Consider the following 25,705-nt stretch of genomic DNA (forward strand, 5'->3'; position numbering starts at 1 on the left):
GTTGTTCCCCCCCCCCCCCTTCTAGCGCCACCACTGCGTGGGATGAAATATCAGGTCTGTAGTGCCTGAGGAATATATAATTGACAAATTGAGAATTAAAAATTAAATGAAACCCTAAAACTCTTTACCATTATAATGAGTTGTGTAAATCATATTTCTAAAAATGGAGTTTTTTTTTAATGTGCAATGTCTTTTTTCATTTACAGGAGCCAATAGAACACAATGCATTATGGGTGAAGTTGCTAAGCGTCCTCAGCCAAGTTGACGAGAACATGGACGTGTTTATTAACATGAAAGTTGCGGCGACCATGATGGGTGCCATGGCGGCCCACATCAACCACAGAGAAATCCAGGAAAATGGCTGCCTGCTGCTAGGCAACCTAGCTCGCTTCAAACCAACACCAACAAAAAAGGTTTGTTTCATACTGTATTTACCTTTACATTTATTTACCATATTTATTTGAATAAATACCCCGCCCTGAATAGAGCTTCCTCTAGAGCTTCATATTTTCCTCATATAAACTAACGGCAATCCCCCTCCCCAGCCCCCTTTATTATTTCTATTAATGCAGTACTCCAATAAAATTACATTATTTCAAATCTGTCTGTAGTTAGTCTAACGCAACACATTTGACAGTAATTATGTGTTGTTGTTCTACATTTACAGCGAAGGTAAGGGGCATTTATTTGTGTATACGTTTCCATTTTACACCAAAAATATGCCTCCCTCGAATAAATGCCTCCTTCAAATTTATGCCCCCTCAAATATTCTTCTCAACAATGATAAATACCTGGGATGTTTATTCGAATATTAGTACCTAAGCATAGGTTTAAAATATCAAATTTTTCAGGTAATTACTAGTTTTAAAGCATCTGCTTTTCAGTTATGTCAAATGCACTTACTGTAGTATTAAATTAAGAGTTTATATTCCTTGAAATCTTTGATCCTGAGAGAAGGTCAAAGAAACTCCTGAGAGACGAAATCGTGAATTTTTAAGGTCGTGAAAATTAGGGGTTTTACAGTATTACCGGTCTGCAATACAGTATGTCGAATCGCAATACTATTAAGGCCTATTAAGCTATTTTTTTTTACTTATTTCTTTACTCATTCACCTTGGATATGAGTAGGCCTATTTATATAAGTCTTAATCATATTTCTATATTCGTAATTATTCATTACCCGATTGCAGTACATTTAGTATAGTATGGTATGTGGATGTTTTCATTGCTTGTAATACAGAAATTCTTATTCCCTACGCTGCTATCTACTTCAATGGTATTAAGGATGGGTATTGCAGTCATAATCCAACAGATATATTTTTTAATATATGTTAATAATAATTTATTATGTGTTAGGAAGTTTTGTATAAGCCTACTATTTTATTATAAAAATATATTAATTTATTTACATTATATTATTATTAATTTTTTTTTGTATTTTGCTACATTTCATTTTATAGTTTATTCATTTTATATTTTATTTCTGCTATACTTAATGTTCTTGTGTTTTTTTGTATAGTTTTTTTTATAGATTTTTTTTGTTTGACATTACCAGTACAAAAAAAAACCAAATGGTATCACCGTCATCATCATCGCGAGGAAAATGCGCATTATTATTATTATTTATTATTATGAACATTAACAACTTACATTGTTAGTGTCATATAATTTACAAATTATTAATCCTTGTCATTGATACAGAAAAGTATGCGTAACCTCTTTAACTCCCAGGGGGTTAATTCTAGTCACGTTCAGTGATGATAATTTAGACAAATATTACATAGTGTTTCATATCATTATTTTTTTTTAATGTGTTAAAGTATGTTCTATTCAAGAAGAAAGATTTTTTCTATTTTAAATTTATTTGAATTAAAGAATTATTTTCATAGCTTATCTTATATTATCTTATGTACTCATGGGTGAAAGTGTGACAAAAATGTATTGAAGTTCCAAATGTCCCAAATGATCATCTTCTTATAGATGGCTATTAACCCTTGTGGGGACAAATTTCTTGGCCAAGGACACTACAATGTGACTATCTTCGGATGTCATTGAAACTCACAACTATTTGACTAATACAGTAATGTTAGATTTAGTAACTTGAAATAGTATAGGAAGAGCACAAATACCTATGACCCTATGATTATAGGCAGACTGTCTTTACTATTTCTGGAAAGAACACTTTTACTTTCGACATTTTTGAGTCATTTTGATTTAATAAAAATATTTCTGTACCTAATAGCTGAGAAAGTCAAATTATTTAAATTATTTAGTTTATTTACAAATGTGCTGTCAGAGATGAGTTTAAAAGTACAAAACTAAAATAAATAAAATTCAATATTTGGATTTTTTTAAAATTAAATTTCATTTTTTAGATTTAAATATAATTAAATGTATGAAAATTGCTTTACTTGGTGTATTTGGATGTTTAAGTGTTTCCAATTGGCTAGTATTATAGTAATCAGTTTAATGGTTTTTTTCTTTAAAGACTTGTCTGTGTTAAAAATCTGGGGAAAAACCAAAGCATTTAATTGGACATTGAATTCGTTAAATTCTTTGATTAAAAGGATCGCATTAGTTATTAACTTCCATTGAGACACCAGATCAAAATAATTCAGTTTTTTCACTTATTTATGTATTGTATATTTCTATAAATGTGTTAAATTAATACAGTGACATAGGGGTTTTAGGAAGACCTAAAACAACATAGAAGCGAATGGTAGGAGAGAACCAAGGTGGGATGAACATCATGGGGGACAGCAAAAGTAGTAGGGGTAGATGGAGGCATTCTGTGGAAGCCTCATTCATCACATGACATGAGACAGATAGCAATAGCGATATCTGTCTCTTATACACATCTAGATGTGTATAAGAGAGTTGCACATCCTCCTAAAATAAAGTTTGCTCCCTCCTGTTGCCTCCCCTCCAATTGGACAATTTAGAAGGGACAAAATTACGCTAAAATTCACTTCATAACCACTTTAGTTTGTCAGCTAGCAGTCTCTAATTTTATCGTTGAGCTCTCTCACTTAGCACCGCCATCAGCTCCCCCCCCCCATCCATTACAATTACACATAGATACGTTAGTGATTGATTCCACCCAATATACAATGTGTGTCTACTGAATGCAAAGAATAGAAGAATGCTGTCTTCCCCAAAAAAAAAAAAAAAAAAAAAGAACTTATAACATAATAATTCAGTCTTATTCATATTTTCTTTCCCAAGTAAACTTTAAGGGATTTATTTTTAAAACTGTGTTGAATTTAGGAAAAAACACATTAAATCAAACACCACAAGAGACATCATTCTGTGTGGTTTTCAGTAAAATTATCAAATGTGACTTGTTGATTACATGTAAATATAATCAATTACTAGTTACTTAATAAAAGTGTTCATATTTGGCAAAGGTGATAGTGTTTTAATATACAACTTCCACATATTTTATTCAGTGATTTTGGTGTATGCATACTGTACATTATTAGCATTTTTATATATATTTTTATCAATTTTTTTGGTGAATTTGTTTTATTTTTTATATATTCACAATAACAGTAAAAATATTTTTCCATTTAAATTGCATTATGAATAAAAACAAATGCTTGTGTCCGCGCAAGACGCTGACCTCAGAGGCTCACTGCTTTTCTTGTTCTTCATCTTGTTTCCAAAACTTTTAAAGCGTCCAGTGTCTCAGTTTTGAACAGACGTGCAGGAAATTTTGTACATATCTAGAGTTTATTTCTAACAAACGTCCAATGCTCCTTATTAAATTGGACCCCAGTTTCCCCCTACACCTACAAAACAAAACAGGGGCAAGAACTGTACATTACTGCCATTGCCTCTAATAGGGCACATCGCATTTATGGCGCGGAGGGTTAAGAATGTGTTCTAAAGAACTTAAAGTTGTGAGTTTGAATCGCATCTTGATATTCAATTTTTTTTTCTAATTTTAAGAAATTTTATTTTTCTTAAAATTTAAGATATTTTAATTTTGTACAAATGAACACTCTAAATAATGATTTTTTTTTGTACAAATATAGATCCTAACTATTTAAAAATTTATATCTTTTGTATTTTTGATCCCATAGGCACCTGTTAGGGAAAGTGGAATACAAGTTGTGACACATGCAATGAAGAAACACCTTGATGGTCACGTAGTTCAAAAATTAGGATGTCGAGTCATCGCGAATGTTCTGAATACCATGCATTCGGTGTCAACGTGGGTTGTTCAACAAGGTACACACACATTTTTATCCTTCAAGTTTCAACTGTATGTAGACCACCCAAGTAATCGAGGCCCTGAGGGTTTACCATTAAATATGAAAAATTCAAAATACACATTTATAATGTATTTATTTATGTGGACTTTGGATGGTTGACGGAATGATTTAGCCTTCCAAAAAAATATTACTTCTTTCCGGAACATTGCCATTCTATCAGTTTCAGAATAGAGGCCAGACTATGCTTAAGCCCTTCTTTAAAATGATACATTTTGAAAATGGTGCACATTTTAATGGGGAATTGGCCCATGCTTTATCGGGGAGGGGGTTCCAAAGAATAATTCATCCAATTTACATGAGAAAACTTTAAATATTAATAAATATGCTGTGACCCCTTAATATAAGTTGTATTTTTCACTCCTAAATAATAATAATAATAATAATAATATTAATAGTAATAATAATAATATATAGGTTCTTAATATAGCACCCTATAATAATTTCTCCGAGCGCTATTACACAAAAAAAAAAAAAAAAAAAATTGATGTAAATCCTAAAATCCATGTAAATGCAGAAAATATGGTAATTATTCTACAGTGATATATTCCATATGGTTTCAAAGAAGGCCTCTACATCGATTGGGAAAAATCTTTTTGCATTAATACAATGTCACTTCATCTATAAGAAATTTGCCAACAGGGATTCAACAAGTACAGGGACCCAAAACAAAGGTCTTTTCGGTTTAGTGTCCCAACGCAAAACCCCTGGTGGAAATCAAACGAACACATCTTCTTGCCATAGACAGATGTGTTTGTAGGATTAGGATGGTAAAACTGTTGCCTTTTATAGACTCCTTTCTAATAAAACTCTAATCACATTATTATGGTTAAGATCTGCCTTTTAAAGTAACTTCTTACAGTAGTTCAACAACCTCAAATGGTGTCTGACTGTAGGTTTAACTGTAGGTTTAGGAAACTGTTGTCTTTTGTAGACCACTTTCTATTATAAAACTCTAATCACATATGGTTAAGATCTGCCTTTTAAAGTAAGTTCTTACAGTAGTCCCAACAACCTCAAATGGTGTCTGACGTCAGAGGGTTTCATCCTTGTTTGATGGGGGAATTTTGTTCCCTGACCCTCCCTACTGGCGCCACTACTGTAAATGTATATTGTTAAACATGACTTGTCATGGACAAACTAGACAATTTATAATTACATACATTTCTACACCTGTTATCTAGGTCAAGTTATCACTTTATAAAGTGCCAGTTAAAGCACAATGCCAAGGCTTTATACTGTATGCACTTTATAATTATTATTATCCTGGTCATTAACTTAAATACAGTACCTACTGTATGAAACACATACAGTACCAATACCCAGCACCCTGGGAAAATTTATTAATACCGTAGAAATATAGTAAATTGCAGTGGCGTATCTAGGGCTCTCGAATTGGGGGAGCTAATGTGGAAAAGGTCAAGTGGGGGCTCGGTAATAAAAAGAGGGGACAAGCTCACAAAACAAGGTGATTTTTAACTACTTGGAAGCATTTTTTTTTTTTTTGCTCCAAACTTTTTCAGAGTGTTGGGGGGGATGTGGATGGGGATGCGACTTAGGGCGCAAGTTTTCTTTGGTGGCATGTATCCACATGCACTCCTAATGTAGATACACCAATGATGAATTGCACTCAAATAAACACAGATATCCACTTCTATGTAAATTCAAACCTTATTGCAACAATCATCATCTTATATTGGACCCCAATAGAAACAAGCCTTTGGTCTTTGCATTGGGTTATCCTGGAAAATCCCAGTACACTTTCTATTTTGATATGCATTTTTTATTAGGCCTATTGTTTTCTTTTCTTAACCAATGTTTTGATGTTGTTTGTGCAATGGTTTTCCAAAGAAACTCAAATTAACTCAATGAAAGGGCTCCCTAGTTTTAAAAAGGCATTTCATGTAGCCTTATAAATGGACGGATTAAACACATTAATCTTTTATCATTATTGTGCTAATATTTTTCTAATTAGAGGCCAAGGCTGCTAAAGACCATAACCTAATCCCAATAGTGGTATTTAATTAGTCGAAGAGCTGTAAAGTCTTGTCGAGTCTCGAATGATTTTGACAAATAAAATTTGATAATCTGGGAGAGAGCTGCTTCTTCATAATCACGTCCACACACTTGCTAGATACTTTGTTTTATCCAGAGCTGGAGACAGTTCGGCCGTCCCAAGGCAAAACAGCGTAACTGACATTTTTGTTGATTTTGAGATAATATCATTTGAGGAAAATTTCAGGTCTCAACAGTGAGTGGTTTTGGAGACAGCATCACCTGTCTTTAAGCACAAACTTAAAATCTGGTGATTTTCCATGGTAAAACAACATAAATGCCAGATTACGTGGCAACACAATGTAGCTATGATGAAGAGACATTGTTTTGCCACGGAATGCTATTCAATAATTGTTTTGAGCTAATGGAGTTTGGCAAGTCAAAATTAACTGGTTGATGGTATTTTCATATCAATAATCTTTACGATGTATGCACAGTGCTTATGATTAACCCAAAAGTGATAAATTGAAAGAAAAAAAATGTCGCACTTGTGACAATACAGCGCCTGAGATGTTTCCGAAGTAAAACAACGTATCTGAATATCGTTTAATAACTTTACAAACTAACAGTTATAATTAAAATTTTACGTATAATTATATTTTCTATAGATATGATTTTCAGAAGGGTATGTCAATTTATTACCAAATTGCAAACATGTAAACTTTACCTCTATTTTTTCTGTTTTGCCACGGAATGGCCTTCTTGATCTTACAATTTGAAGCGTCCACATGATTTCAAACACATACAATCATTGTGTGTGTTTTGTTTGTTTCTTTCTTCTTTTTTTTTTGATGACTGACAAATCAAAATAGACTTTAAGAGGAAAGAGTCTGACTAATATCATAAGCTTAATCAGCTCAGTATGTTATTAACCTGGACTTAAAAAGCTTAGAGACCCTTGAAGTGTGACTTAGTCCATTAAAGATAGCTGATACCTAGGGCCCTAGGTCATCAGCTCTCTACTACAATGAAGAGAATCGATATCAGAATAAAATCAAGTATCTTTGAACAGCTTTGTTCAGTAGATCACACTTCAGTATAAAAAACAGGAATAATTTCATAGAGTAACAGACAATAATTTAAACCCAATAGAAACTCAAAAGCCGAATTTCCATAACATCGCTACTCTTTGTCGCCACAAATTTTAAGTGTATCACGGTACTGCGAAGCAATCCCTGACACAATCGGAAAGGCTCCCCGATTTGACCAACCAATCAGCATCACCGAAAGCTGCCGGTGATAGCGTGTAGCGATTGTAGGAAAACCAAGCTGTAGTTAAATTGATATTAATTATTAATAACAATTTTACACTGATCTTGGAAATTTCATGAAAGTAACTTCTTTAATAGTAGACTAGGAATTATGTGGATAGGCATAAGAATTGCTGTGATATATTTAGATTTCCTATCTAAACTAAACACCTTCTGCTGTGGAAGCAATGTATTTCCAATTGAGTAGAACTAAAGTATTGAAAATACTGATTTCATGGACGTTATCATTGTACCCTGTAGCAATAGCTGTCTCAATTTGATTAATTAATTACCAGTGTCTTGACCAATTCATGTGGCCTGATATCGCTACCACCTGAATGTACGTTTCTGTTTGTCTATTGGTCAGTTTGTTAGCATCCTCTGCTCCAGTCTGGCTGCCTCCGTTCTTTCCTATAGTACTTTGAGTTTCCGTTTATGAACTTTCAATTTTTTAGTCAGTGATTCTAGTTGAAATTTGTAAATTAGATGAATTCTGGTCTATAGAGGGCGATGTGTAGTGTTATATTGTTCGGTTTTGAAAATTTGCAACTGATCTTATAATTTGGCATTTATATTAAATTAATGAGTGAATCTCTGTTTAATATAGATGAATGAAAAATAAATCAGTGAATTATTGAAAAAATTTATCAATTAGTTATTGAATAAATAAATAAATTTAATGATTGAATGATTAGTTATCAGTTAATTGATCATCGATAAATCTGTCTATCAAAATCAATCAATGCATGAATGAATTAGGCAAAGAATGGATTGAAAAAATAACATTTATATAAATAAATGAGTTATGAACAGGTAAAAAGTGTTATGGATAACGAATGAATGATTGAATGTAAAGAGTGAATGAATAGATAATGTATTTTTTGAACGAGTGAAGGGATGGATGAAGCATGTAACCGTAGGTCAGTGGCAGAGCCAGCGGGGCATTGGCTTAAATCCCCCATCGGGCAAGTCAAGCCCCCTCCCCACCACAGGCCGAGCTCATCGGGCAGTCAGACCAAAAAAAAAATTTTCTCATCCCAAACCCTCCCCCTCCTCAGGCATACAAGCTCAAGCCCCCTCTCAGACATCTTAGATCTTCCCCCCCCCCCACAGAAAATATATTTTATGCTGCCACTGCCATAGAGGAAATTGAAGGAATAATAAGGGAAGGAAAATAGGAATTAAATAAAGAAGAAGTTACTGTACAGATAACAAATGAAAATAGAAGAAATGATCAAGCAAGTGAATATAAAACTATGGTAGAAGTGAAGGAATAAAAAGTAATAAATGAGGTTTATGTATGAATTATGTGTAAATAAATGCGGCATGGACTGAATGAATTAATGAATCTGCTTCTTATCATGTCCACTGATATCTCTGACATTTGCAGAATTATGACTGTAAGGGCAGGCCGTAGAAAGGACCCGCTCTGGTCTAGTCTAGACAGTGATATAAGTCACTTGTATACCTTGGGGTGGTGGCAGAATTAGCATTAGTCAGGGTCGCGACGAGGACGATCATACCATGACCCCCTGAAATATATGAATGAACGTAATGAATGAATGAATATGTAAATTAGTTTTTTAATTAAATTTTATGACGGCATACAATCATGACTGTAGTGGCCCATTTTCACGATGGAAGGTTGACACTACATTGTATTTTTAGCTCCAATGAGGAGCTATAGAAACATTCGGCTGACTGATAACTAGACCTTTTTTGCATGGGTAGCCATAGGGCCAATATACTCTACTGCCTCTTTTATACTGCCCTCATTGGAGCTTTTGAGATTATGACAACTTTTTGGTAATTGAGAATAAATTATATCTCTGGATTAAATTTACTAAATTAAATATAATCTGAGTCACTGGTCCACTATAATTTCCAATATGTTAATAATTCAATAAATTTTTTGGCTGCACACATGTTCTCTAGGGCACTGTTTTCACGATAGTTCATTGACATTACATATTATTGTGATTTTTAAATAATTTTCAAGGGTATTTGGTCAACTGAGAATTCTCGCTGGATGTAAGTTTACTACTGTAATTCAAATTTAATCCAAGTCCTTGGTTCTGTATATTTTCAATGTTAAATTAAATTGGAATGAACACTTGAGAAAATGGAACAGTGGATATGATTCAGCCTCTGAAATGTAAGGTTGGGGTTCGAATCCCACCTGGGCCATTAATTTTTTTTTATTGTCCTTTGGCAAGCCACTTTAATGTCACTCCAAGCCAAGCCACTTTAATGTCACTCCAAGCCAGACAGAATGAATGTGTGGGTAGTAGGAAGTAAATATTAAAGTATCCAGTACTTTTGGTATTGTGGAATTCTCATGGATATAAAAGAGAGGACAATGCACATTGTGTGATTAACTCGTTTCAAAGGCCTAAGCAATAGGAAGTTATTTAAGATGTTTATGTAAATGCCAAATTACTACTAATATAAGTATTCATTCTAAACCTTAACAGTACATTTCTGAAACACTTCTTGTTTCATTTTCATTTTATTTATTTATTCGACCATATAAACATTAAAAAGCACAATAACAAGAAGCAACAAAACAATGGTCAGGTACATTTAAAACAAATGAATTACAGTAAATTAATTGAGTCAGCTGCCCCTAAAACATGAAAAAAAAATTAACATGAATATTGCACACAAGAGAAAAGGTATGAATATAAATAAGCCATACTGTTTAAAGAATTAATTGTTAATTTATATTGCATAAATGACAGAAATTCTATAAGATTAATACAAAAATATATTAAGATTATTCAATAAATAATTGATTGAATTATTACAGTTTTTATATACATGATAAATATTACAAATGGATGCAAAACCAAAAAAAAACAAAAAAACAAAAACAAAATGTAAAAAGATAAGCATTATAATAAATGCTGTCTTTTTCTCAAAGTTTTATTCAAGGCATTATATTCTATCATCATTATTATCATTACTCCTTTCAGCGGGGGTGCCAGAAATTTGCCATCGGAGGGGTCCGAACAAGGGGGTCGACGGCCCGGAACATAAAACCCCTTGTAGGGTTCAGAGGGAGGGTTTTTATGGCTTAGTTTGGTCCAAATTATGCTTTTAAACCACAATATTAGGGATTATGGCAATCAATATAAAGTTATTTGGATACGCATGCATTTCAATACCTGCAGTATGTATTACTGTATACTTTCTTGCACCATCTTATTTTAAGGTTGTAAAAAAAATGTTAATTTGCTAATCCAGCCAATTTTTAAAATTCCTTTTCTATATTATGGTCTAAAAAGCACAATTGTTAATTAGCATTTTAAACCTAGACTCTCTGCAACAGGGTGACATACCTAAATATGGTCATGATGACATCACATGACCATATAAGCATATCATTACTATATATGGGCATAGAATTGTTTTTATCAAAGAAAGTTTGATAGGGTGTACAGATCTTTGGAGGACATTACATATTGTTTTGGAATTTTTTTGCCTTAAAACAGATTACGAGGAAGAGGATGCAGAAAAATTGACCATAACATCTTTAGAGGTGATTGACTACATCAAAGACCATGCTCTTCCAATCATTGAGAAAGTCATCGAGATACACAAAGCCAACTTGGACGTCATGAAAGAAGTTGCAAGAGTACGTGTGTACTTCCGAAACAATGACAGCGAGAAAAAAGACTGGTATGAAGAAAATCTAGTAGTGTTTGCATTTAATTCTATAGTAAAATTGACTTATAGTGTTTATTGCTGTTGTTATTTTTATTATTACTAGTACGGTTGTCCTCAATTTTAATTTTCTCTAATTTGATTAAAGTTATTACTGTTACTGCAATATTATTGATACTGCTAATAATTAATATATTTCAATGCTGTTACTAGTTCAAAAATCTTATTCTCAATTCTTTATTTTCTTTAATTTAATGTTAAGCACATTGAAGCTCCATCATTTTGTGCTTTAGAAGTTATTATTACTATGTACCACAATATTTAATTGATACTACTAATTTAATTAATATAATATTTCAGTGTTGGTACGACTTCAAAAAAAAAAAAAAAAAGTTTTCATATGGAAAGTTTGTTTTATAATTTTTTTTTCATATATTAATAAATTTTATGTTTCGTTCCTTTAATAATTTTCATAAAATTTATTTTTTTTCAGTGACAGTGAAAAGTTATATTTTGAGGGAGATTATTCCAAAGAAGAAACAAGCTCAGTCCGGAGAAATGGTATCTTGAAAAAATACGTATCTACCGGTGACATACCAAACAAGGTTCAGAGTTCAATATCTAGACGTGTGACATTCTCAAACTGTGCTTCTGTGAGGCTTGAACTGCTCGGTAGTAGCTCTGATGAGGACGATTCTGACTCGGAAGGATCTGTGGAGAATGTCGCAAACTACAGCAAAAATAAATGCAGCAATGATAAGCTGCAACGCTTTATGCAAGGCAATCTGCTAGCCCAGCGGAGGGAACTTGAACTAGCCAATGGCCTGACGTTCTCAGCTCAGCTGCACACCACAGGATGTGAGCTAGCTACAGAGCAGGAAGTGACTGATGCTAGGCAGCCTATCAACCTTGACAGCAGCACATTGCAAGCTAAAGCAGTTGCTAGTTCAAGTAGGCTGACACATTTCAATGAGTATTCAAAAGGGGAGGAGCTAAGTCCTGGAGAAGCGTCGGAAAACCCTGGATCATCAGTTGCCAATGTGTCAGAACCATATGAACAGTCCCAAACTTCGATTAGACAGTCAAGCGACAGTAAACCTAAAGTACCGATTAGAAAATCCATTGGGGACGCTCATAATAGACCAGTACCTTTAGTTTCCGTAACCTATCCCGGCGAGTCTGAAAAATTTATACCGTCTATTCAAGTTATACCAGCTGAAGACCTTGACGAGGAATTTGAATCGTCGCATGAAGTATATAGAGAGGATTATTATGAATCGGAGGATAATTGGGATGATAACGATGATGCCTTAAATTTGTGTAATCTTGAGAAAGTTGAAGCTGATGACGAAAATAATTGGGTGTATGTTAAAGAAAGTGAAGAAGTATCAGAGGAGGATCTTGTAGATACTGACGAAGAGGCAGATTTTAGAATGGGTCAGGCGGAGAGTTATTCACGTTTTTATGAAGACTCGCAAATTGCTGGTGGAATGAGCCAGTATAATGCAAAGTTGGGTCAGTGTCTTGTCCGAGGTAATTCTAAATTCTATATAAAAAATCCTCTACCTGATATTGAAAAACTTAAAGAGAAAGATGGTTTTGAGTGTAGTGCAGACAAACAGTTTGAGAAAAAACTCTCTTCGTGCATTGACCCTAAGGAAGAAAATGAGATCGACATTGAATTATGCGAGAAATTTCGTGCAGATAATGCAATCAATGAAGGAAGAGTTGAAGAAATTGATTTTAAAATTGAAAATATCGAAGACAGTCAGGAACTGTCAGCATCAGCAGACCCAGAAGGAATAAATGACCTGCATGTAAAACAAGTCGGTAGATTCATCATCATTGAAGATGACTTATTAGATGATCCATCAGAACCCCGAAAAAGAAAAAAGAATAAAGAAAAACGAAGAAGCTTTTACGATAATGTGGAATATGTCTCACAAGAGCCATCATCAGAGAGCTCTGAAGACGAAAAAAACTTTTCTGAGAAATCCGAAACTGAGAGCCAACTTGCCGAAGAGGAACATAATTTAGAAGATGATGAACATGAGGAAGATGATGATAAAAATGGAAAAGGTATAACCGATAGTACTGGTTCATTTTTGCGCAAAGAAAAATGTGTAATTCTTGCTGTAAATGAGATTCAGGAGAATGAGGAGAAATCGTTTGTATACAACTCCAAAAAAGGGAAAGAAATTATTGATGAATATACCGAGATTGATATTGTTGAAGCATTAATACGAGGAAAAAACGAGGAAAAGGTAACAGAAGTAAAAGTACCTTCTCCCCCAAGTTCCCCAATATCGGACTATTCCCCAGCTTTTACAAAACTGTGGAAGAAAGCGAGTTTTCGGGAAAGATACCGAGACAGTGAACTTTATTCAGATGCTGATTTGAGCGAAGTTACCACAGAAGATAACATGAGTCTAACTAGTAGCTTTGAAAATCTTATTGCGCAATCGCTAGATGAGGCGTTTAAAGATATTGGAGAGTCGTCGTTTGACGTTGACGCATTTGGTGATATTGAAATGAAGTCAAAGTCTTTGGAAATGAACATGACCGCGGCAGTTTGCCGTCGATTGTCTAGTGTCAGTCGCCCGCCACCGAAGCCACGGAGAACAATGTACTACAAGAATGGGGATGATGTACGCATGAGTCTTGAGCGAACCAGTCATCTGGACTGGAGTCAGCAACTAATGATGCATAATCGTGACCCCTATGAATTTGAAGGTCTTATCGTAAAACGGTCACCGAGCATGCCCGATAGTGCATCTCTCAGGACCCCATTCTGGGAGAAATCCACAGAGGAACCAGATTCAGTGACCGCTGCCTTTGCTTGTAATGAGGATATACAAGAGGAGGAATCCATGGAAGTTTCTGCAATAATGCAAGGAACTGAGGTATGCAACTTTTGTTCCTTTATTTGCTTAGATAATATTATAACATGTACTTTTGTATCTTAAAATTTAAAAAACCTTTAAAATTGAAAAATTAACATTGAAAATTATTAAATAAGTATCAGCTTCCATCTATTTAAAAGTATACAATTTTTACCTCTTTACTACAACAAAAATTATTGATTTGAAAGAATACTAACAAATTTAAGAATCTTTGTTCAAAAATATATGACTGCTAATTTATTCTTTAAAAACAATATTTTCTTAATCAAAATTAAAATTTATTTATCCATAAAAAAGGAAATTTATTTGCTTGTTTACAGTATGAAAACATTAAACTTGTTTAAAATTTATTTAAAAAAAATAAAAGTTCTAATTTAAAATTATTATAGTATACAAAATAGCCAATTAATGTTTATATTTTCATATTGTTTAAAAATCAGTTGAGTTGTATTATTGTCATGTTTGTTCATTATGCATTTTAAGCAATATTCACTTTTTATAACAGTTTTTCAGTCTCTGACGAATCCCATCTTATTTTATATTTTACATTTTTATTTTGTGACAAGAAAGGGGTCCTTGCATTGAGTCAGTAGAATATACAGTAATATAGGTCGTATATTAATCATACATCACCTTAAATCAAAACAGAACTCTCGAACTTCCCTTAAGGGGATTATTGGGTACTTCGGTGTTGGGTAACATGGTCGCTTTGTTGTTTGAAGAGATTAGGAATTTCTAGTAAATAAATTTGAAAAACTATATGAAATTTGAATTAAACTATATTTATAATTTAATTTCCAAAATATTATTCTCTAGGGAGAGTCAAATTGTTTCCTATTAGGTAATAATGATTCCCATCCATCTTTTTCCAGTATCACTTTTAACTTCTTTTTAGTTAATAACATAGTTTCATTTTTGTAAAACTTTAGTTTACATATATTTTCTTGATTGTGAAACTTTTTTTAGTGCAAAAGTTCGTTTTTCTTTTTAGCCAGGAATTTTTTTATAATGCTTCTTTAGATTGGGTTTATTTGGTGTGAACACTAAGGATAACCCATGAAAGTCTGAAGAAGACTTATTTCCAGTGGGGTCCTTCTGATGGTGATTGGGCAGAACACCGGGAGACAATCCCCTACATACAGTATTTCCAATGAGTTCTGCATTTTTTAATATGATAACTGGCCATATTGCATACAGGACCAATGATTTAGGCACAATATAAATACAGGAAGCAAATCCAAAAACACTTTGGTCTTGCCAAAATGGCAAAATAAATCTGGTATAAGGAACTTTTAAATATCGTTCTGTTAAAACTTTGGAATAACCTACCTTCAAATATTCGCAGCACTATACACTCACTCACTTTAAAAATCTTTGAAAGATCTAACTTAAATTTGCTTCTTGTACTTTAACTCTTCATTATAATTTTTATTTTCATTTATTTTTGTATGAAATTTAAGTTTTTGTTATCTGGACCCCAAGGTAGAACAATGTCCCCATATTGATTAGGTATTCAGTAAAGACAAAGGTTTCTACTACTAATACGGCCGTCATACAACTGTCAGCCAACAAATCTAACTCTGCGCCCTGTGAGATGATGCAATTCGCCGTCTGCAGATTTTTAGTTGAAGTCTGAATTGATCATAAAAACAATCCGCTGCGTACTAATCGCATCGGGCGCGGTGCCCAGCTTTTAAAAGTCTTATCCGAAAGACGGTGCGCTTCTGAAATTTGCATGTCAGACGTCCAGTTGAAGTACAAGGAGAGCAGCGATGGGAATTGAACCGGGGACCAAGAATTCTTTACGGTTCTGCGCACACACAGTGCTACCACAAGTTTAGCAGACTGGACTAAGCTGCTCTTTCTTTAATACAGTTTACCTACTTACATTACCTACTGATATATAAAGATGCATAATTACATTCTCTTTTAATGTGGCTTGAATAGTGGTTTCTGTTTTATTTTACGCTCCCTTATGTCAAACTGTAATATGATACTTATTGTAAGTTCCATATTATTCTTAAGGTTCTAACGTAAGGCACACTTGCAATTTCCGATGTGCTTTAACCTTTTGTTTTCCTGGTCAAGTGAAACAACAACATAATATTCAGAATTGGTAACAGATGACCTAATGTATCTGACCCCTGTTGTGATGTCACTACTTCTTAATATCACCAGCAGATAGCTCAATAATGTCCCTAACTTATGGATAACATTAATTTAATTAAATTGATAATGTAATAAACTAATGAAATACCTCCTGACCTATGGAAATATGAAAGTAATTGGCTTTGGCTAAACAAATCATTGAAAGTTTGTCCATTAAACATCAGTAAAGTATTCCCCCCCCCCCCCCAAAAAAAAAAAAAAACACCCCCCCCCCCCCCTCTTCCCCCCACAGCTCCTGGTTTTCCCCCATTGGAAATTTTCTATATTACATTCAAGTAGGTTAAGATCCCCACTTAGCATGCTAGTTCCCCTCAAATCAACCTTGTCCGCTGCCCCCATTTGACCTTTGTACAATACCAGATCATATGTCATAGCATTTTATTTAAATAATTTTGATTTTTTAACAAAAAGAAAAACAAAGAAAAACTTCTATTTTCTACTTATAATTATCCTAATGAATTTTACATGTTTTTAAGATGACAATCAATAAAGAATACTTTTTTTGAAAGGTTATTATTTATTGTTTATAGTGTTTAGCTGTCATGTAATTACTGTAATTAATTAATTCATTTATGTGTTATTAGGCTTAAAGTGGATTTATTGAATGATATTAAATTAAATGCGTTGGATTAATGTAAAAATATAATTCTAATGAAGTTTAGTATCAAGTCTTAAATACTGCAATTGTCACTTCCTATTTTGAACTTAGGCTTCAAATTGTCATTAAATTCAAATGACATTTTACACCTTGTTATCGATTTGACAAGTAAAAATTATCTCAAATTCAAACAATATTAATTTCTATAAATATGTCTTATCAAGATCATTATTAATTTCTATAAATATGCCTTATCATGATGTAAAAAAAAAATTGTTTGAAAGGAATTTCAGTATTATCACAAATATAATTCTAATGAAGTTTAGACTTAATTTTATTGTGAAGACAAAGGTCAACACATTCGGTTTAACAGATACATGGACATCTTCTTTGTGTTCCTGCTAAGGGTTTGAAAGATGACTTAATTTACCTAGTGCACCATCTTTCAGAAAATATTTTTAAACTGCTGCTTCCATGCAGTGGCATATCTAGGTGTATTGAAATGCCAGGGGTGGGGGAGGTGCGGCAGCATGAAGATGAGGCGGGAGGCCTCAATGATTAAGTAAGAGGGCACTTGCTGCGAAAATTTGGTGAATTTTTATCCACTTGAGTGTATGTTATGCAAGCTTCCCCTAAAAATTACTCACTTCCCCCCCCCCCCAAAAAAAAATCACAGTCAAGTAAATCACTTAAAATCACCTTATTTTGCGAACTAGCGCCCCTCAACTGATCATCAAGCCCCCCCAAACTTCACTCCTATTTCAAGATTTTTAGATACGTCACTGCCATTAGTCCCTTGGGTGTCATCGCAATATGATTGCTTCTTGAAGATCTTCTATCAGTGGTATAACAGAAATCTATAAAATTAGTTGGAATATGCAGGTTGGGACCTTAGCGTAGTGGCATCCATGAAGATATACTTTTATGCAACAAATAAGTACCCAATTTTTCACATTTAATTTTAGGTTGACATTTTATTTTATCAAGTTTGAGTTTAAAAGTTTACTTTTCTTATAATGAAACATTTCCTAATCTTAATTTTTTGTTAAGAAATCAGATTGAACTTTTATCCTTTTAGAATGTTTTTCTTAAGGGCAAGAAAGGTCATAAGGTTAGAAATAAGATGCATATTATTATATACCATAGTGTACCATGTACACTGATTATTAAATTTTTATTCTTGGGGCATGCCTTTTAACATCTTTAATTAACTTTAAAGTTGATGAGAGAAAGATGGAACTTGCTTTCCCATACAGATACAGATTCTGTTATTGTCGTAACACTGTCATGAAATTTAATTTTTAAGAACAAATATTGGTAAAATGTGGAAAGCCCTTAATTGTCACTGACACATTTTCTTTCATATTGTTTATTATCATTTTTTTTAAATTCTTTTTGTCTCTTTTCTTTTTATTTTTTTTAATTTTTTGTCTTAAATTTTTATTCAAATTCAGCTCACAACATATTAAAATAAACAATAGTTTAGCAAGGTAGATGAAATCAGGTCTAAGTTCACCTCATTTCTGCAGTCTATTCCTATAGTGGCCATGAGACGTGCATAGCAGTTTATGTAAAAAATTAAAAATAAAATCATCATTTACGCATTTTTTTTTAATATTATACACTTTGAATAAATGTTACTCTGAAAACATTAAACTGTATAATTTCTACAAATAAGTTAATATCATATCCCACATCAATATAATTTTATAAATGAAACATATTTTCACTAATACCCATTTCACACTAGCAGAAAATATTACAGCTTTTAACAATTATTAACAAGTTGTAATAAGTTATATTCCGAGATTTTTGGTTCGTTTCACACATGCACTTTCAAACTATGAGAAATCTCGGGAAAACTCAGAAGAATAATCACTAGGCCTAGACTAGAGGCCTAGGGTAGTACTAATAGTAGGCCTAGGCTAGTTGTAGGTTATCCAAATTACATATCAACTACTAAACTAGGCCTGGTACCGAATTAACAAGATTATAATTATTCCATGGTCCTTGGCCTTCGGAGAGTAAAACGAATTCAACTCCTAGCTCGCTTGCTGTAGTCGAAAGATAGGCCTAGGCTAGCTAGGCGCAGTCGGGCTGCCGGCCGGTAGCTCACCATTGTTGTTAAAGGCAATCAATGTGACAAGCATCATAATGATTCGCTGTCGGCGTATTTTACGAAGCCTCGTGATTGTTTCTACATCAGACATGTGAAATTTAGCGAGATTTCTTTTGATTTTAGGTCTAGGCCTATTAACAAATGGTAGTAATGTTGATACGTTTTCCATCGCTGCCGCCATTCGTTCGAACTAAACAAAAAAAAAACACAGCCCGCCAAAAGGTCGAAATATGGACACGACGCATGCGCAACAACAACAACTCGGTAGATTTCGGGAAAAAAACAGGCCTCGCGATGGTCTGTTTTTGTTCCGAGATAACTCAGGGGAGCCCTGTGAAATCTCGGAAAGTTTTACAAGGATTTGCTTTCACACTCATCCAAACCTGGTTACAACTTGTTACAAGTTGTTAATATTTGCAAAATAGCATCAGTGTGAAATGGGTATTACTGTGGAAATTTTCAGCAGACATTTCTGCCATCTTCAGCCAATTTTTGATATAAAAATTAATAATTATAAAAAAAATATATATAAAAATAATATATTTTCCAGGGCAACTGATGTACTAACATGCCCAAAATTAATATTTTTAATTAATATGATGATTGGTGGGAGTAGGTTCATGAAACAAGGTATAAAATCATAAAGCATTATGTTGAGTTATGTAATGTGCTTTAAAAAAAATATCATAATTCAAAACTATAGTACCTGTTCCATGAAGGCTGAAAAGTCTCTGTCAAGTAAAGATATAATTTGACCTGGTGGCCAAGATTTGCAAGAGGAAGAACTATTGTCAACTACGGCAATCACACAGTTAGTATAGACATGGACTATATGAGCATACAAAATTATAAAAAAGGATTGTCTGCAAGGGACACATTTCAGGGCCCATGGGAGGTTTCCACCATCCTTAGAGGAAATAATATATTTTCAACAAGCTAGGACAGATGTTGGCCCTTGTCTTAGGATTCTAAAGTATGATTTACCTTTACTATAGTTCTACACTATAAATTGGCTGTAGTTTTTTTTTTGTTTTTTTTTTTAGTTTCATAAAACCACTTCAACTTTCTTTTTTCTCAAAATGTCCTAATCAAAGAGCTCAATCACCAAGCGCATAGAGGCTTTTTCGCATGATGCACTCTACAAATCCAACTATTATTATTATTATTATTAAACGGTGCCTTGAGCATTACTGTTTAGTGGATGTGCGCTTCATAAATCTTATTATTGTTATTATTATCATTATTATTATTATCATTATTATTATTATTATTTATAATTGTTATTATTATTATTATTATTATTATTATTGTTATTATTATTATTATGTTGCTAAAACCTACCTTAAGGGGAACTTAGACAATGGAGAAATTAGAGAACAATTAAAGAAACGCTGTTGGGGTGGGGGGTAAATAACATGACGTTGAGGGGAAATTACACAAAAGATATTCCCCTTAAGTCTGACTTAGCACATATTATTATTATTATTATTATTATGTTATTATTATTACAGTATTAATATTATTATTCTATACTTTTAATCTTTTGTCTGCTGTCTATAAAAAAGTTGTTTATTTCTTTCTTAAGGATGATCACAAAATTGTCACATAAGAGATTGGATGAGTGCAGTCACATGATCATTAGTTCAAGTTTGTGAACAGACACAGCGATCAGCACTTGGTGTTAAAAATGCATGGCATCTTTTGAGTGTTTCTGATTATAAGACAGCATATTGAATATTGATTGTTGGTTTGAACTACCAGGAAACTACATCACTTGCAAATGGACCTCTCTTCTAAGCCCCGCCCCTTGGATACTGTTGCTAGGGTCCCATAAGAGAGCTTGTGCCATGTTTGTTGGACACTTGCGTATTCCTGGAACTCTTCTGATTGGATAGTTGTTAAATTTGATTTACACTCCAGAAAGTACTTAGGAGCATTATTGGAATGGTTTGCTCTAAATGCTTCAGAAGGAGTCTGCCCATATTTCTTCCGTGTCCATATTATGCACTGCGAGAGTGGTCGGATTCACGTAATACGAGTAATACATTTCTTTGGCTAGCTCCTGGTGCAGGGTCGTGCCTGAAATCCATATTGAGTATGCTCGAATGAGTCGAAAAACACTGAATTTCAACAATCATACTGTTTTCCTTATTTCTACTATCTTCACAGTATCAGTGAGCTGTTGTCTCTTAATCCATATTGTTTCCTTTTCCTATACTTAACATTGATCATGCTGTATGTTACACTGCTTGCAGATCACGTAAAACCACTACAAGATTTTTGTGGCCTCATGAAGACGATAAATTGATCTAATGTATCAGCGAATATTATAGTTGTTGTATGCGTGTGGTAACAATTGTAGGTGTATTCTCAACCTATTATTCGAGCCATCAAGGCTGTTCTCATAATTGAAATAAATAATTGTGAATTTCTTTCAAAACAAATTAAATTGTTATATTGGGAATATCGTGCGTCCTATATGGAGTTGTTCATTTATCTCTCAAGGACGATTTCACAATAGACCTTCCGTGAAGCCCCGCCCCTTGTTGCGGAGGTCACACACAACAATAGCATAACTATATGTAAACATGTGAGTTTTGTGGGACAACATGTGTGTTTGTTAGGCATTCTGTTCTGATTGGTCAGTTATTACGTTTGATTGACACTTTGGAATGGTCCAATCACATAGGTAATTATTCTATGATTGTTGTATGTGTGATACCATTGTAGGTATCTTGTCAACCCTTGACAGAAATTATTAAATCCATGAAGGATGTTCTCACAATTGTTGAATGTGGATTTATATGCTGTGGGTTGAAGTGGTTTGGTCCAACAGGAACAGCTTGGTTTTCTAACCTTGAGGTTGAGTTTCTATTCCACACTGCATTTCACTTGTGTCCCTGAGTAAAGGCACTTTGTACTTCACTTCACCCAGGTGGGACACTGGTGGGGTTGTAGTTGCTGCGCCTATATGGGCAGCAATATTTTAGCATGTTGATCCCAATGAACAGTGTTACAAATAGGAAAAAACAAGGATTGTTATTCGCTGTATGATTCCTGTCTGTGCACATGTGTTAATTGTGTGCATATTGTTGGTCAGTGCCGTAGCCAGCTATTGGGACAGTACAGTCCCACACAATGTTTCTAATGGGTTCACAAAACATGGGTCAAAATTACTATGCAATTTCATACATAAAATGGGTCCACTTTTTGAAAAATGGGTCCAGATTTCTCATATTTATCCTAAAGTGGGTCGACTTTTAGGAAAATGGATCCACATTAGTTGAATTTACGCGTGAAGTGGATCCCCACCCCGATATTGTCCCGCACTGTTTGATAAATCATGGCTACAGCATTGCTGTTGTTATACATGTAAACTCTAGCTGTAAGAAGTCGTTCATTATAATCCATCAAGGAAGATTACACAATTGTGTCACATGAGCTACAGTAAAACCTCTAATTGAAGCCCTTGGCTAGGTTTGCGAAATTTTAATGGGCTTCTTTTCCAGATAGGCTTTTTTTCTCGAGGCTACTTTTGCAAACTACAGAGGGGCTTCAATTCGAGATGGGCTTCTTCTCGAGATTAAGCCCATTGGGCTTCTATTCAGTCTTATACGGTATTGCAATTGGATGTCACAAACAGACATGCATTATGAAAAGAAAGTACTTGTGTATTGTGATTTATTTGTAAATATTTAGATTAACTTATTCCACTTTCATAAGCTGTGTGGTTTAGTACTTCCTGTTTTTTTTCTCTCGTCATGTTTGGTACGGACTTTACCTTCTGCAATATACTTTAAAATTTCTAATCACATTGTGGGTGGCAGGTACAATTGTCAGTGCCAGCAAAACAAAAATCTCTGCTGACAGCCTTTTCTACTGTTGAGTTTCTTTTTAGAACTCGCTACCTGCTGAATATTTTCCTCAAGTTTATGACCTCCCTTTATTTAATGAATGTGATCCACTGAGGGCTTAAAGCCAGGCTCCAGGGAAAAAAATATTTTGATATGATTTTTCTCAAGACTCAAAAAGCATACTTGACGAAAAACTTTGGGACAGTTAGTGAGATACAGAATTTTATATATTTATTAACTGGGGGAAAATGTGGGGGGGGGGGGAAATGTGTTTTAATATTCCCCCTTTTCCCCTTAGTTTTTAAATATTCAAAATTTTGTATCTTATTGACCATTAAATATGGTTTTTGTGTCTTAGAAAAATAAGGTGTAGAACATATCAAAATGTTTTTTCCTCCGAACCATGGCTTTTGTTTCTAGCCCATTACCCATAGTGGCTCATAGCCTTGTTTTGGGTGGTTTCCTGTAAAAAAAAAAGCATTAGGTAGATAAAAAAAACATTGTTGCTCCAGCTCACTAACCTAAAATTTTAAAAGTCTAAGGACAGTTAAAATAAAAACTTAGAATTTCCGTGAAGACAATTTAGAGTGCAAATTATTATACGGTTTTAATGTCTATAACCAGGTCATAAAACCTTAAAACCAATTTTTTTTTTTACGTACTAATTTATTATTATTATTATTATTATTAACTTATAAATACTATATTAGAAGAAAAGAAAAAAAGAATATATTTACAATAGAGTTTCTTTTAAAAAGTCTTGATAATTGTACCGTTTCATAGGGCCTGCTATTCCCAAAATGCTAAATGTTGAAAACATGAGCAAGAGTTTTATATCCTTATGTTTATAGGCTGGATATGATTGATCCTCAAGTTGATGTGCCTAATAAATCTATAATTGATGTTTTCCAAAAACTCTCTGACACAATACTGTAGTAATAGTATGTACGCTTAACTATGAGATCTCTTAAATTTATATTTTTATGAATGACATACAGTAATTGGAAGAATTTCATCTAGTCTTAATAGTTGAATATACTGTAAAAGGTTGTGAAACTGTCATGCAAGTTTCAAAAAACCTTTATACATTAAAGGACCTTTCACAATATATTATACAGTATTTATAAATGTTTTTGTGTTGTATTATATTGAGTACTGCCTCGGAGAGCCACGTGATAGTTGCACGTTTATGTACTTTTGGTCATCATGGGTTTGGCAGCACTCTATTTTTTTTTTATTGTTCTTGTTATTTTGATGTATTTAATTCTTTGAATTTGAATTCCAACATACACACTTGAATTGAAAGAATTGTCTGAGATCATCAGACACATTTTATTAGATGATTTTCTGATACATACTGCTCATAAAACCATAAAACAATATTCTTACGTACTAATTAATAATGAATTAATTAATAATTAATTATCTATTATTAACTATAATTAATGTATATTAGTAATGGAAAAAATAATAATGTTTATATAATATATATTAGATTTCTTTGAAAAAGTCTTCATAATTGTACCTTTTAGGGCATGTTATTCCCAAAATGCTAAATGTCTAAAACATAAGCAAGTGTTTAATATCCTTTTTTTCATAAACTGATTGTGATTGCCAGAGCTCTTAATATTCAAGATGATGTGTTTAATAAATCTGTAATTGATGCTTTCCAAAAGTGTCTCTGACACAATAGTATATGTACAATCAACATACACACTTGAAAAAATAATCTAAGTTTATCAGACACATTTTCCTCCTTGCATCTGTAATCTAATAAAGAGTAAATTTTTTTTAATGGCCTTGCTCATCTTCTATTAAAAGATGCCCTGTGAAATAAAAAGTTTTACAATCAGTTCGGAATTACGCCAATTCCATGAGATAGACTTCTTCAGTCGCACATTTATGCTGTTGGCAAAAGCATATAAACATATATGGAAAGTGTCACACATTGGACTAACTACAATATTATATAATAATTACACAGGGAAGAATAATAAATTAAATGAGATTGAAAATCATGTGTGTTTAGAACTTATGAGCTTTGTTGTTGTTTTGTAAATCTCTGTACAGATTATCTATATTTTCTTTGACAAAAAACTGTTGGGCACCCATATATAGTCATGGTGTGCCTATATATGGTCATGATGTGATGTCATCATGAACTATATTTAGGCATGTCAGCTGTTTGATAGTCTGGAGACTGCTTTAGGCAGAAGGAGTTTGTAGCCTCAATCTTGTTACATAAAAACCCACAGCAATCAACATAGATATGAAAGTTGTTTTTCCCCCCCCCCCAACTTACAGTTTACAATCGACTGAAACGCAATTGATTTTATAATTATTTCATAGTAATTATATGCTTAAAAAATGACAGTAAATATTGTTAATTATACCTAATGAGGAAGGAGCTAAGAAGAGAAGTGCGATGAATATTGATTTTAATAATGAAAGTTGGTGAAGTTTTGTTTGAGGAAGTAAGAGCAATAAAGACTACGGAAACACAAAAGCCAAGTTCCTTCATCTTTCTCCAAGGCGTCCATAAGTTAAGTTATTCACTGAATCGACAATTGATATATGGAGAATCAAAACTATATATATATTTATATTATATGCAACTATTTGTTTCTAGCTGTATTTATTGTGTAATGGAGTATACCTGGTGGTATTTGAATCTGTTCAACCATGAAACCTCTGTGGTCTAATGGTTATGACGCTCGCCTTGACAGCGAGAGGTCGCAGGTTCGAGTCCCGCCAGAGGCATTTTATTACACAATTTCTTTATTCATTTATTTACAGGACTACATTCGTTGAGAGCTA

At 33.4% G+C, this 25,705-nt stretch overlaps 1 protein-coding gene across 3 annotated transcripts in view; it reads left to right on the top strand.

The window, feature by feature from the left end:
• Nucleotides 1-25,705, top strand: part of LOC117121532 — an 84,402-nt gene that overhangs the window by 37,748 nt on the left and 20,949 nt on the right. For all 3 annotated transcript variants that reach the window (XM_033266759.1, XM_033266761.1, XM_033266760.1), the window contains exons 5-8: nucleotides 207-413; nucleotides 4,086-4,233; nucleotides 11,074-11,260; nucleotides 11,739-14,148. In XM_033266759.1, the coding sequence (XP_033122650.1) occupies nucleotides 207-413; nucleotides 4,086-4,233; nucleotides 11,074-11,260; nucleotides 11,739-14,148 (2,952 nt within the window). The remainder of the gene's footprint in view (nucleotides 1-206; nucleotides 414-4,085; nucleotides 4,234-11,073; nucleotides 11,261-11,738; nucleotides 14,149-25,705) is intronic.

This window comes from Anneissia japonica, unplaced genomic scaffold, assembly GCF_011630105.1.
Source record: "Anneissia japonica isolate Jap-2015-1 unplaced genomic scaffold, ASM1163010v1 scaffold287921_len548085_cov176, whole genome shotgun sequence".
Lineage (NCBI taxonomy): Eukaryota > Metazoa > Echinodermata > Crinoidea > Comatulida > Comatulidae > Anneissia > Anneissia japonica.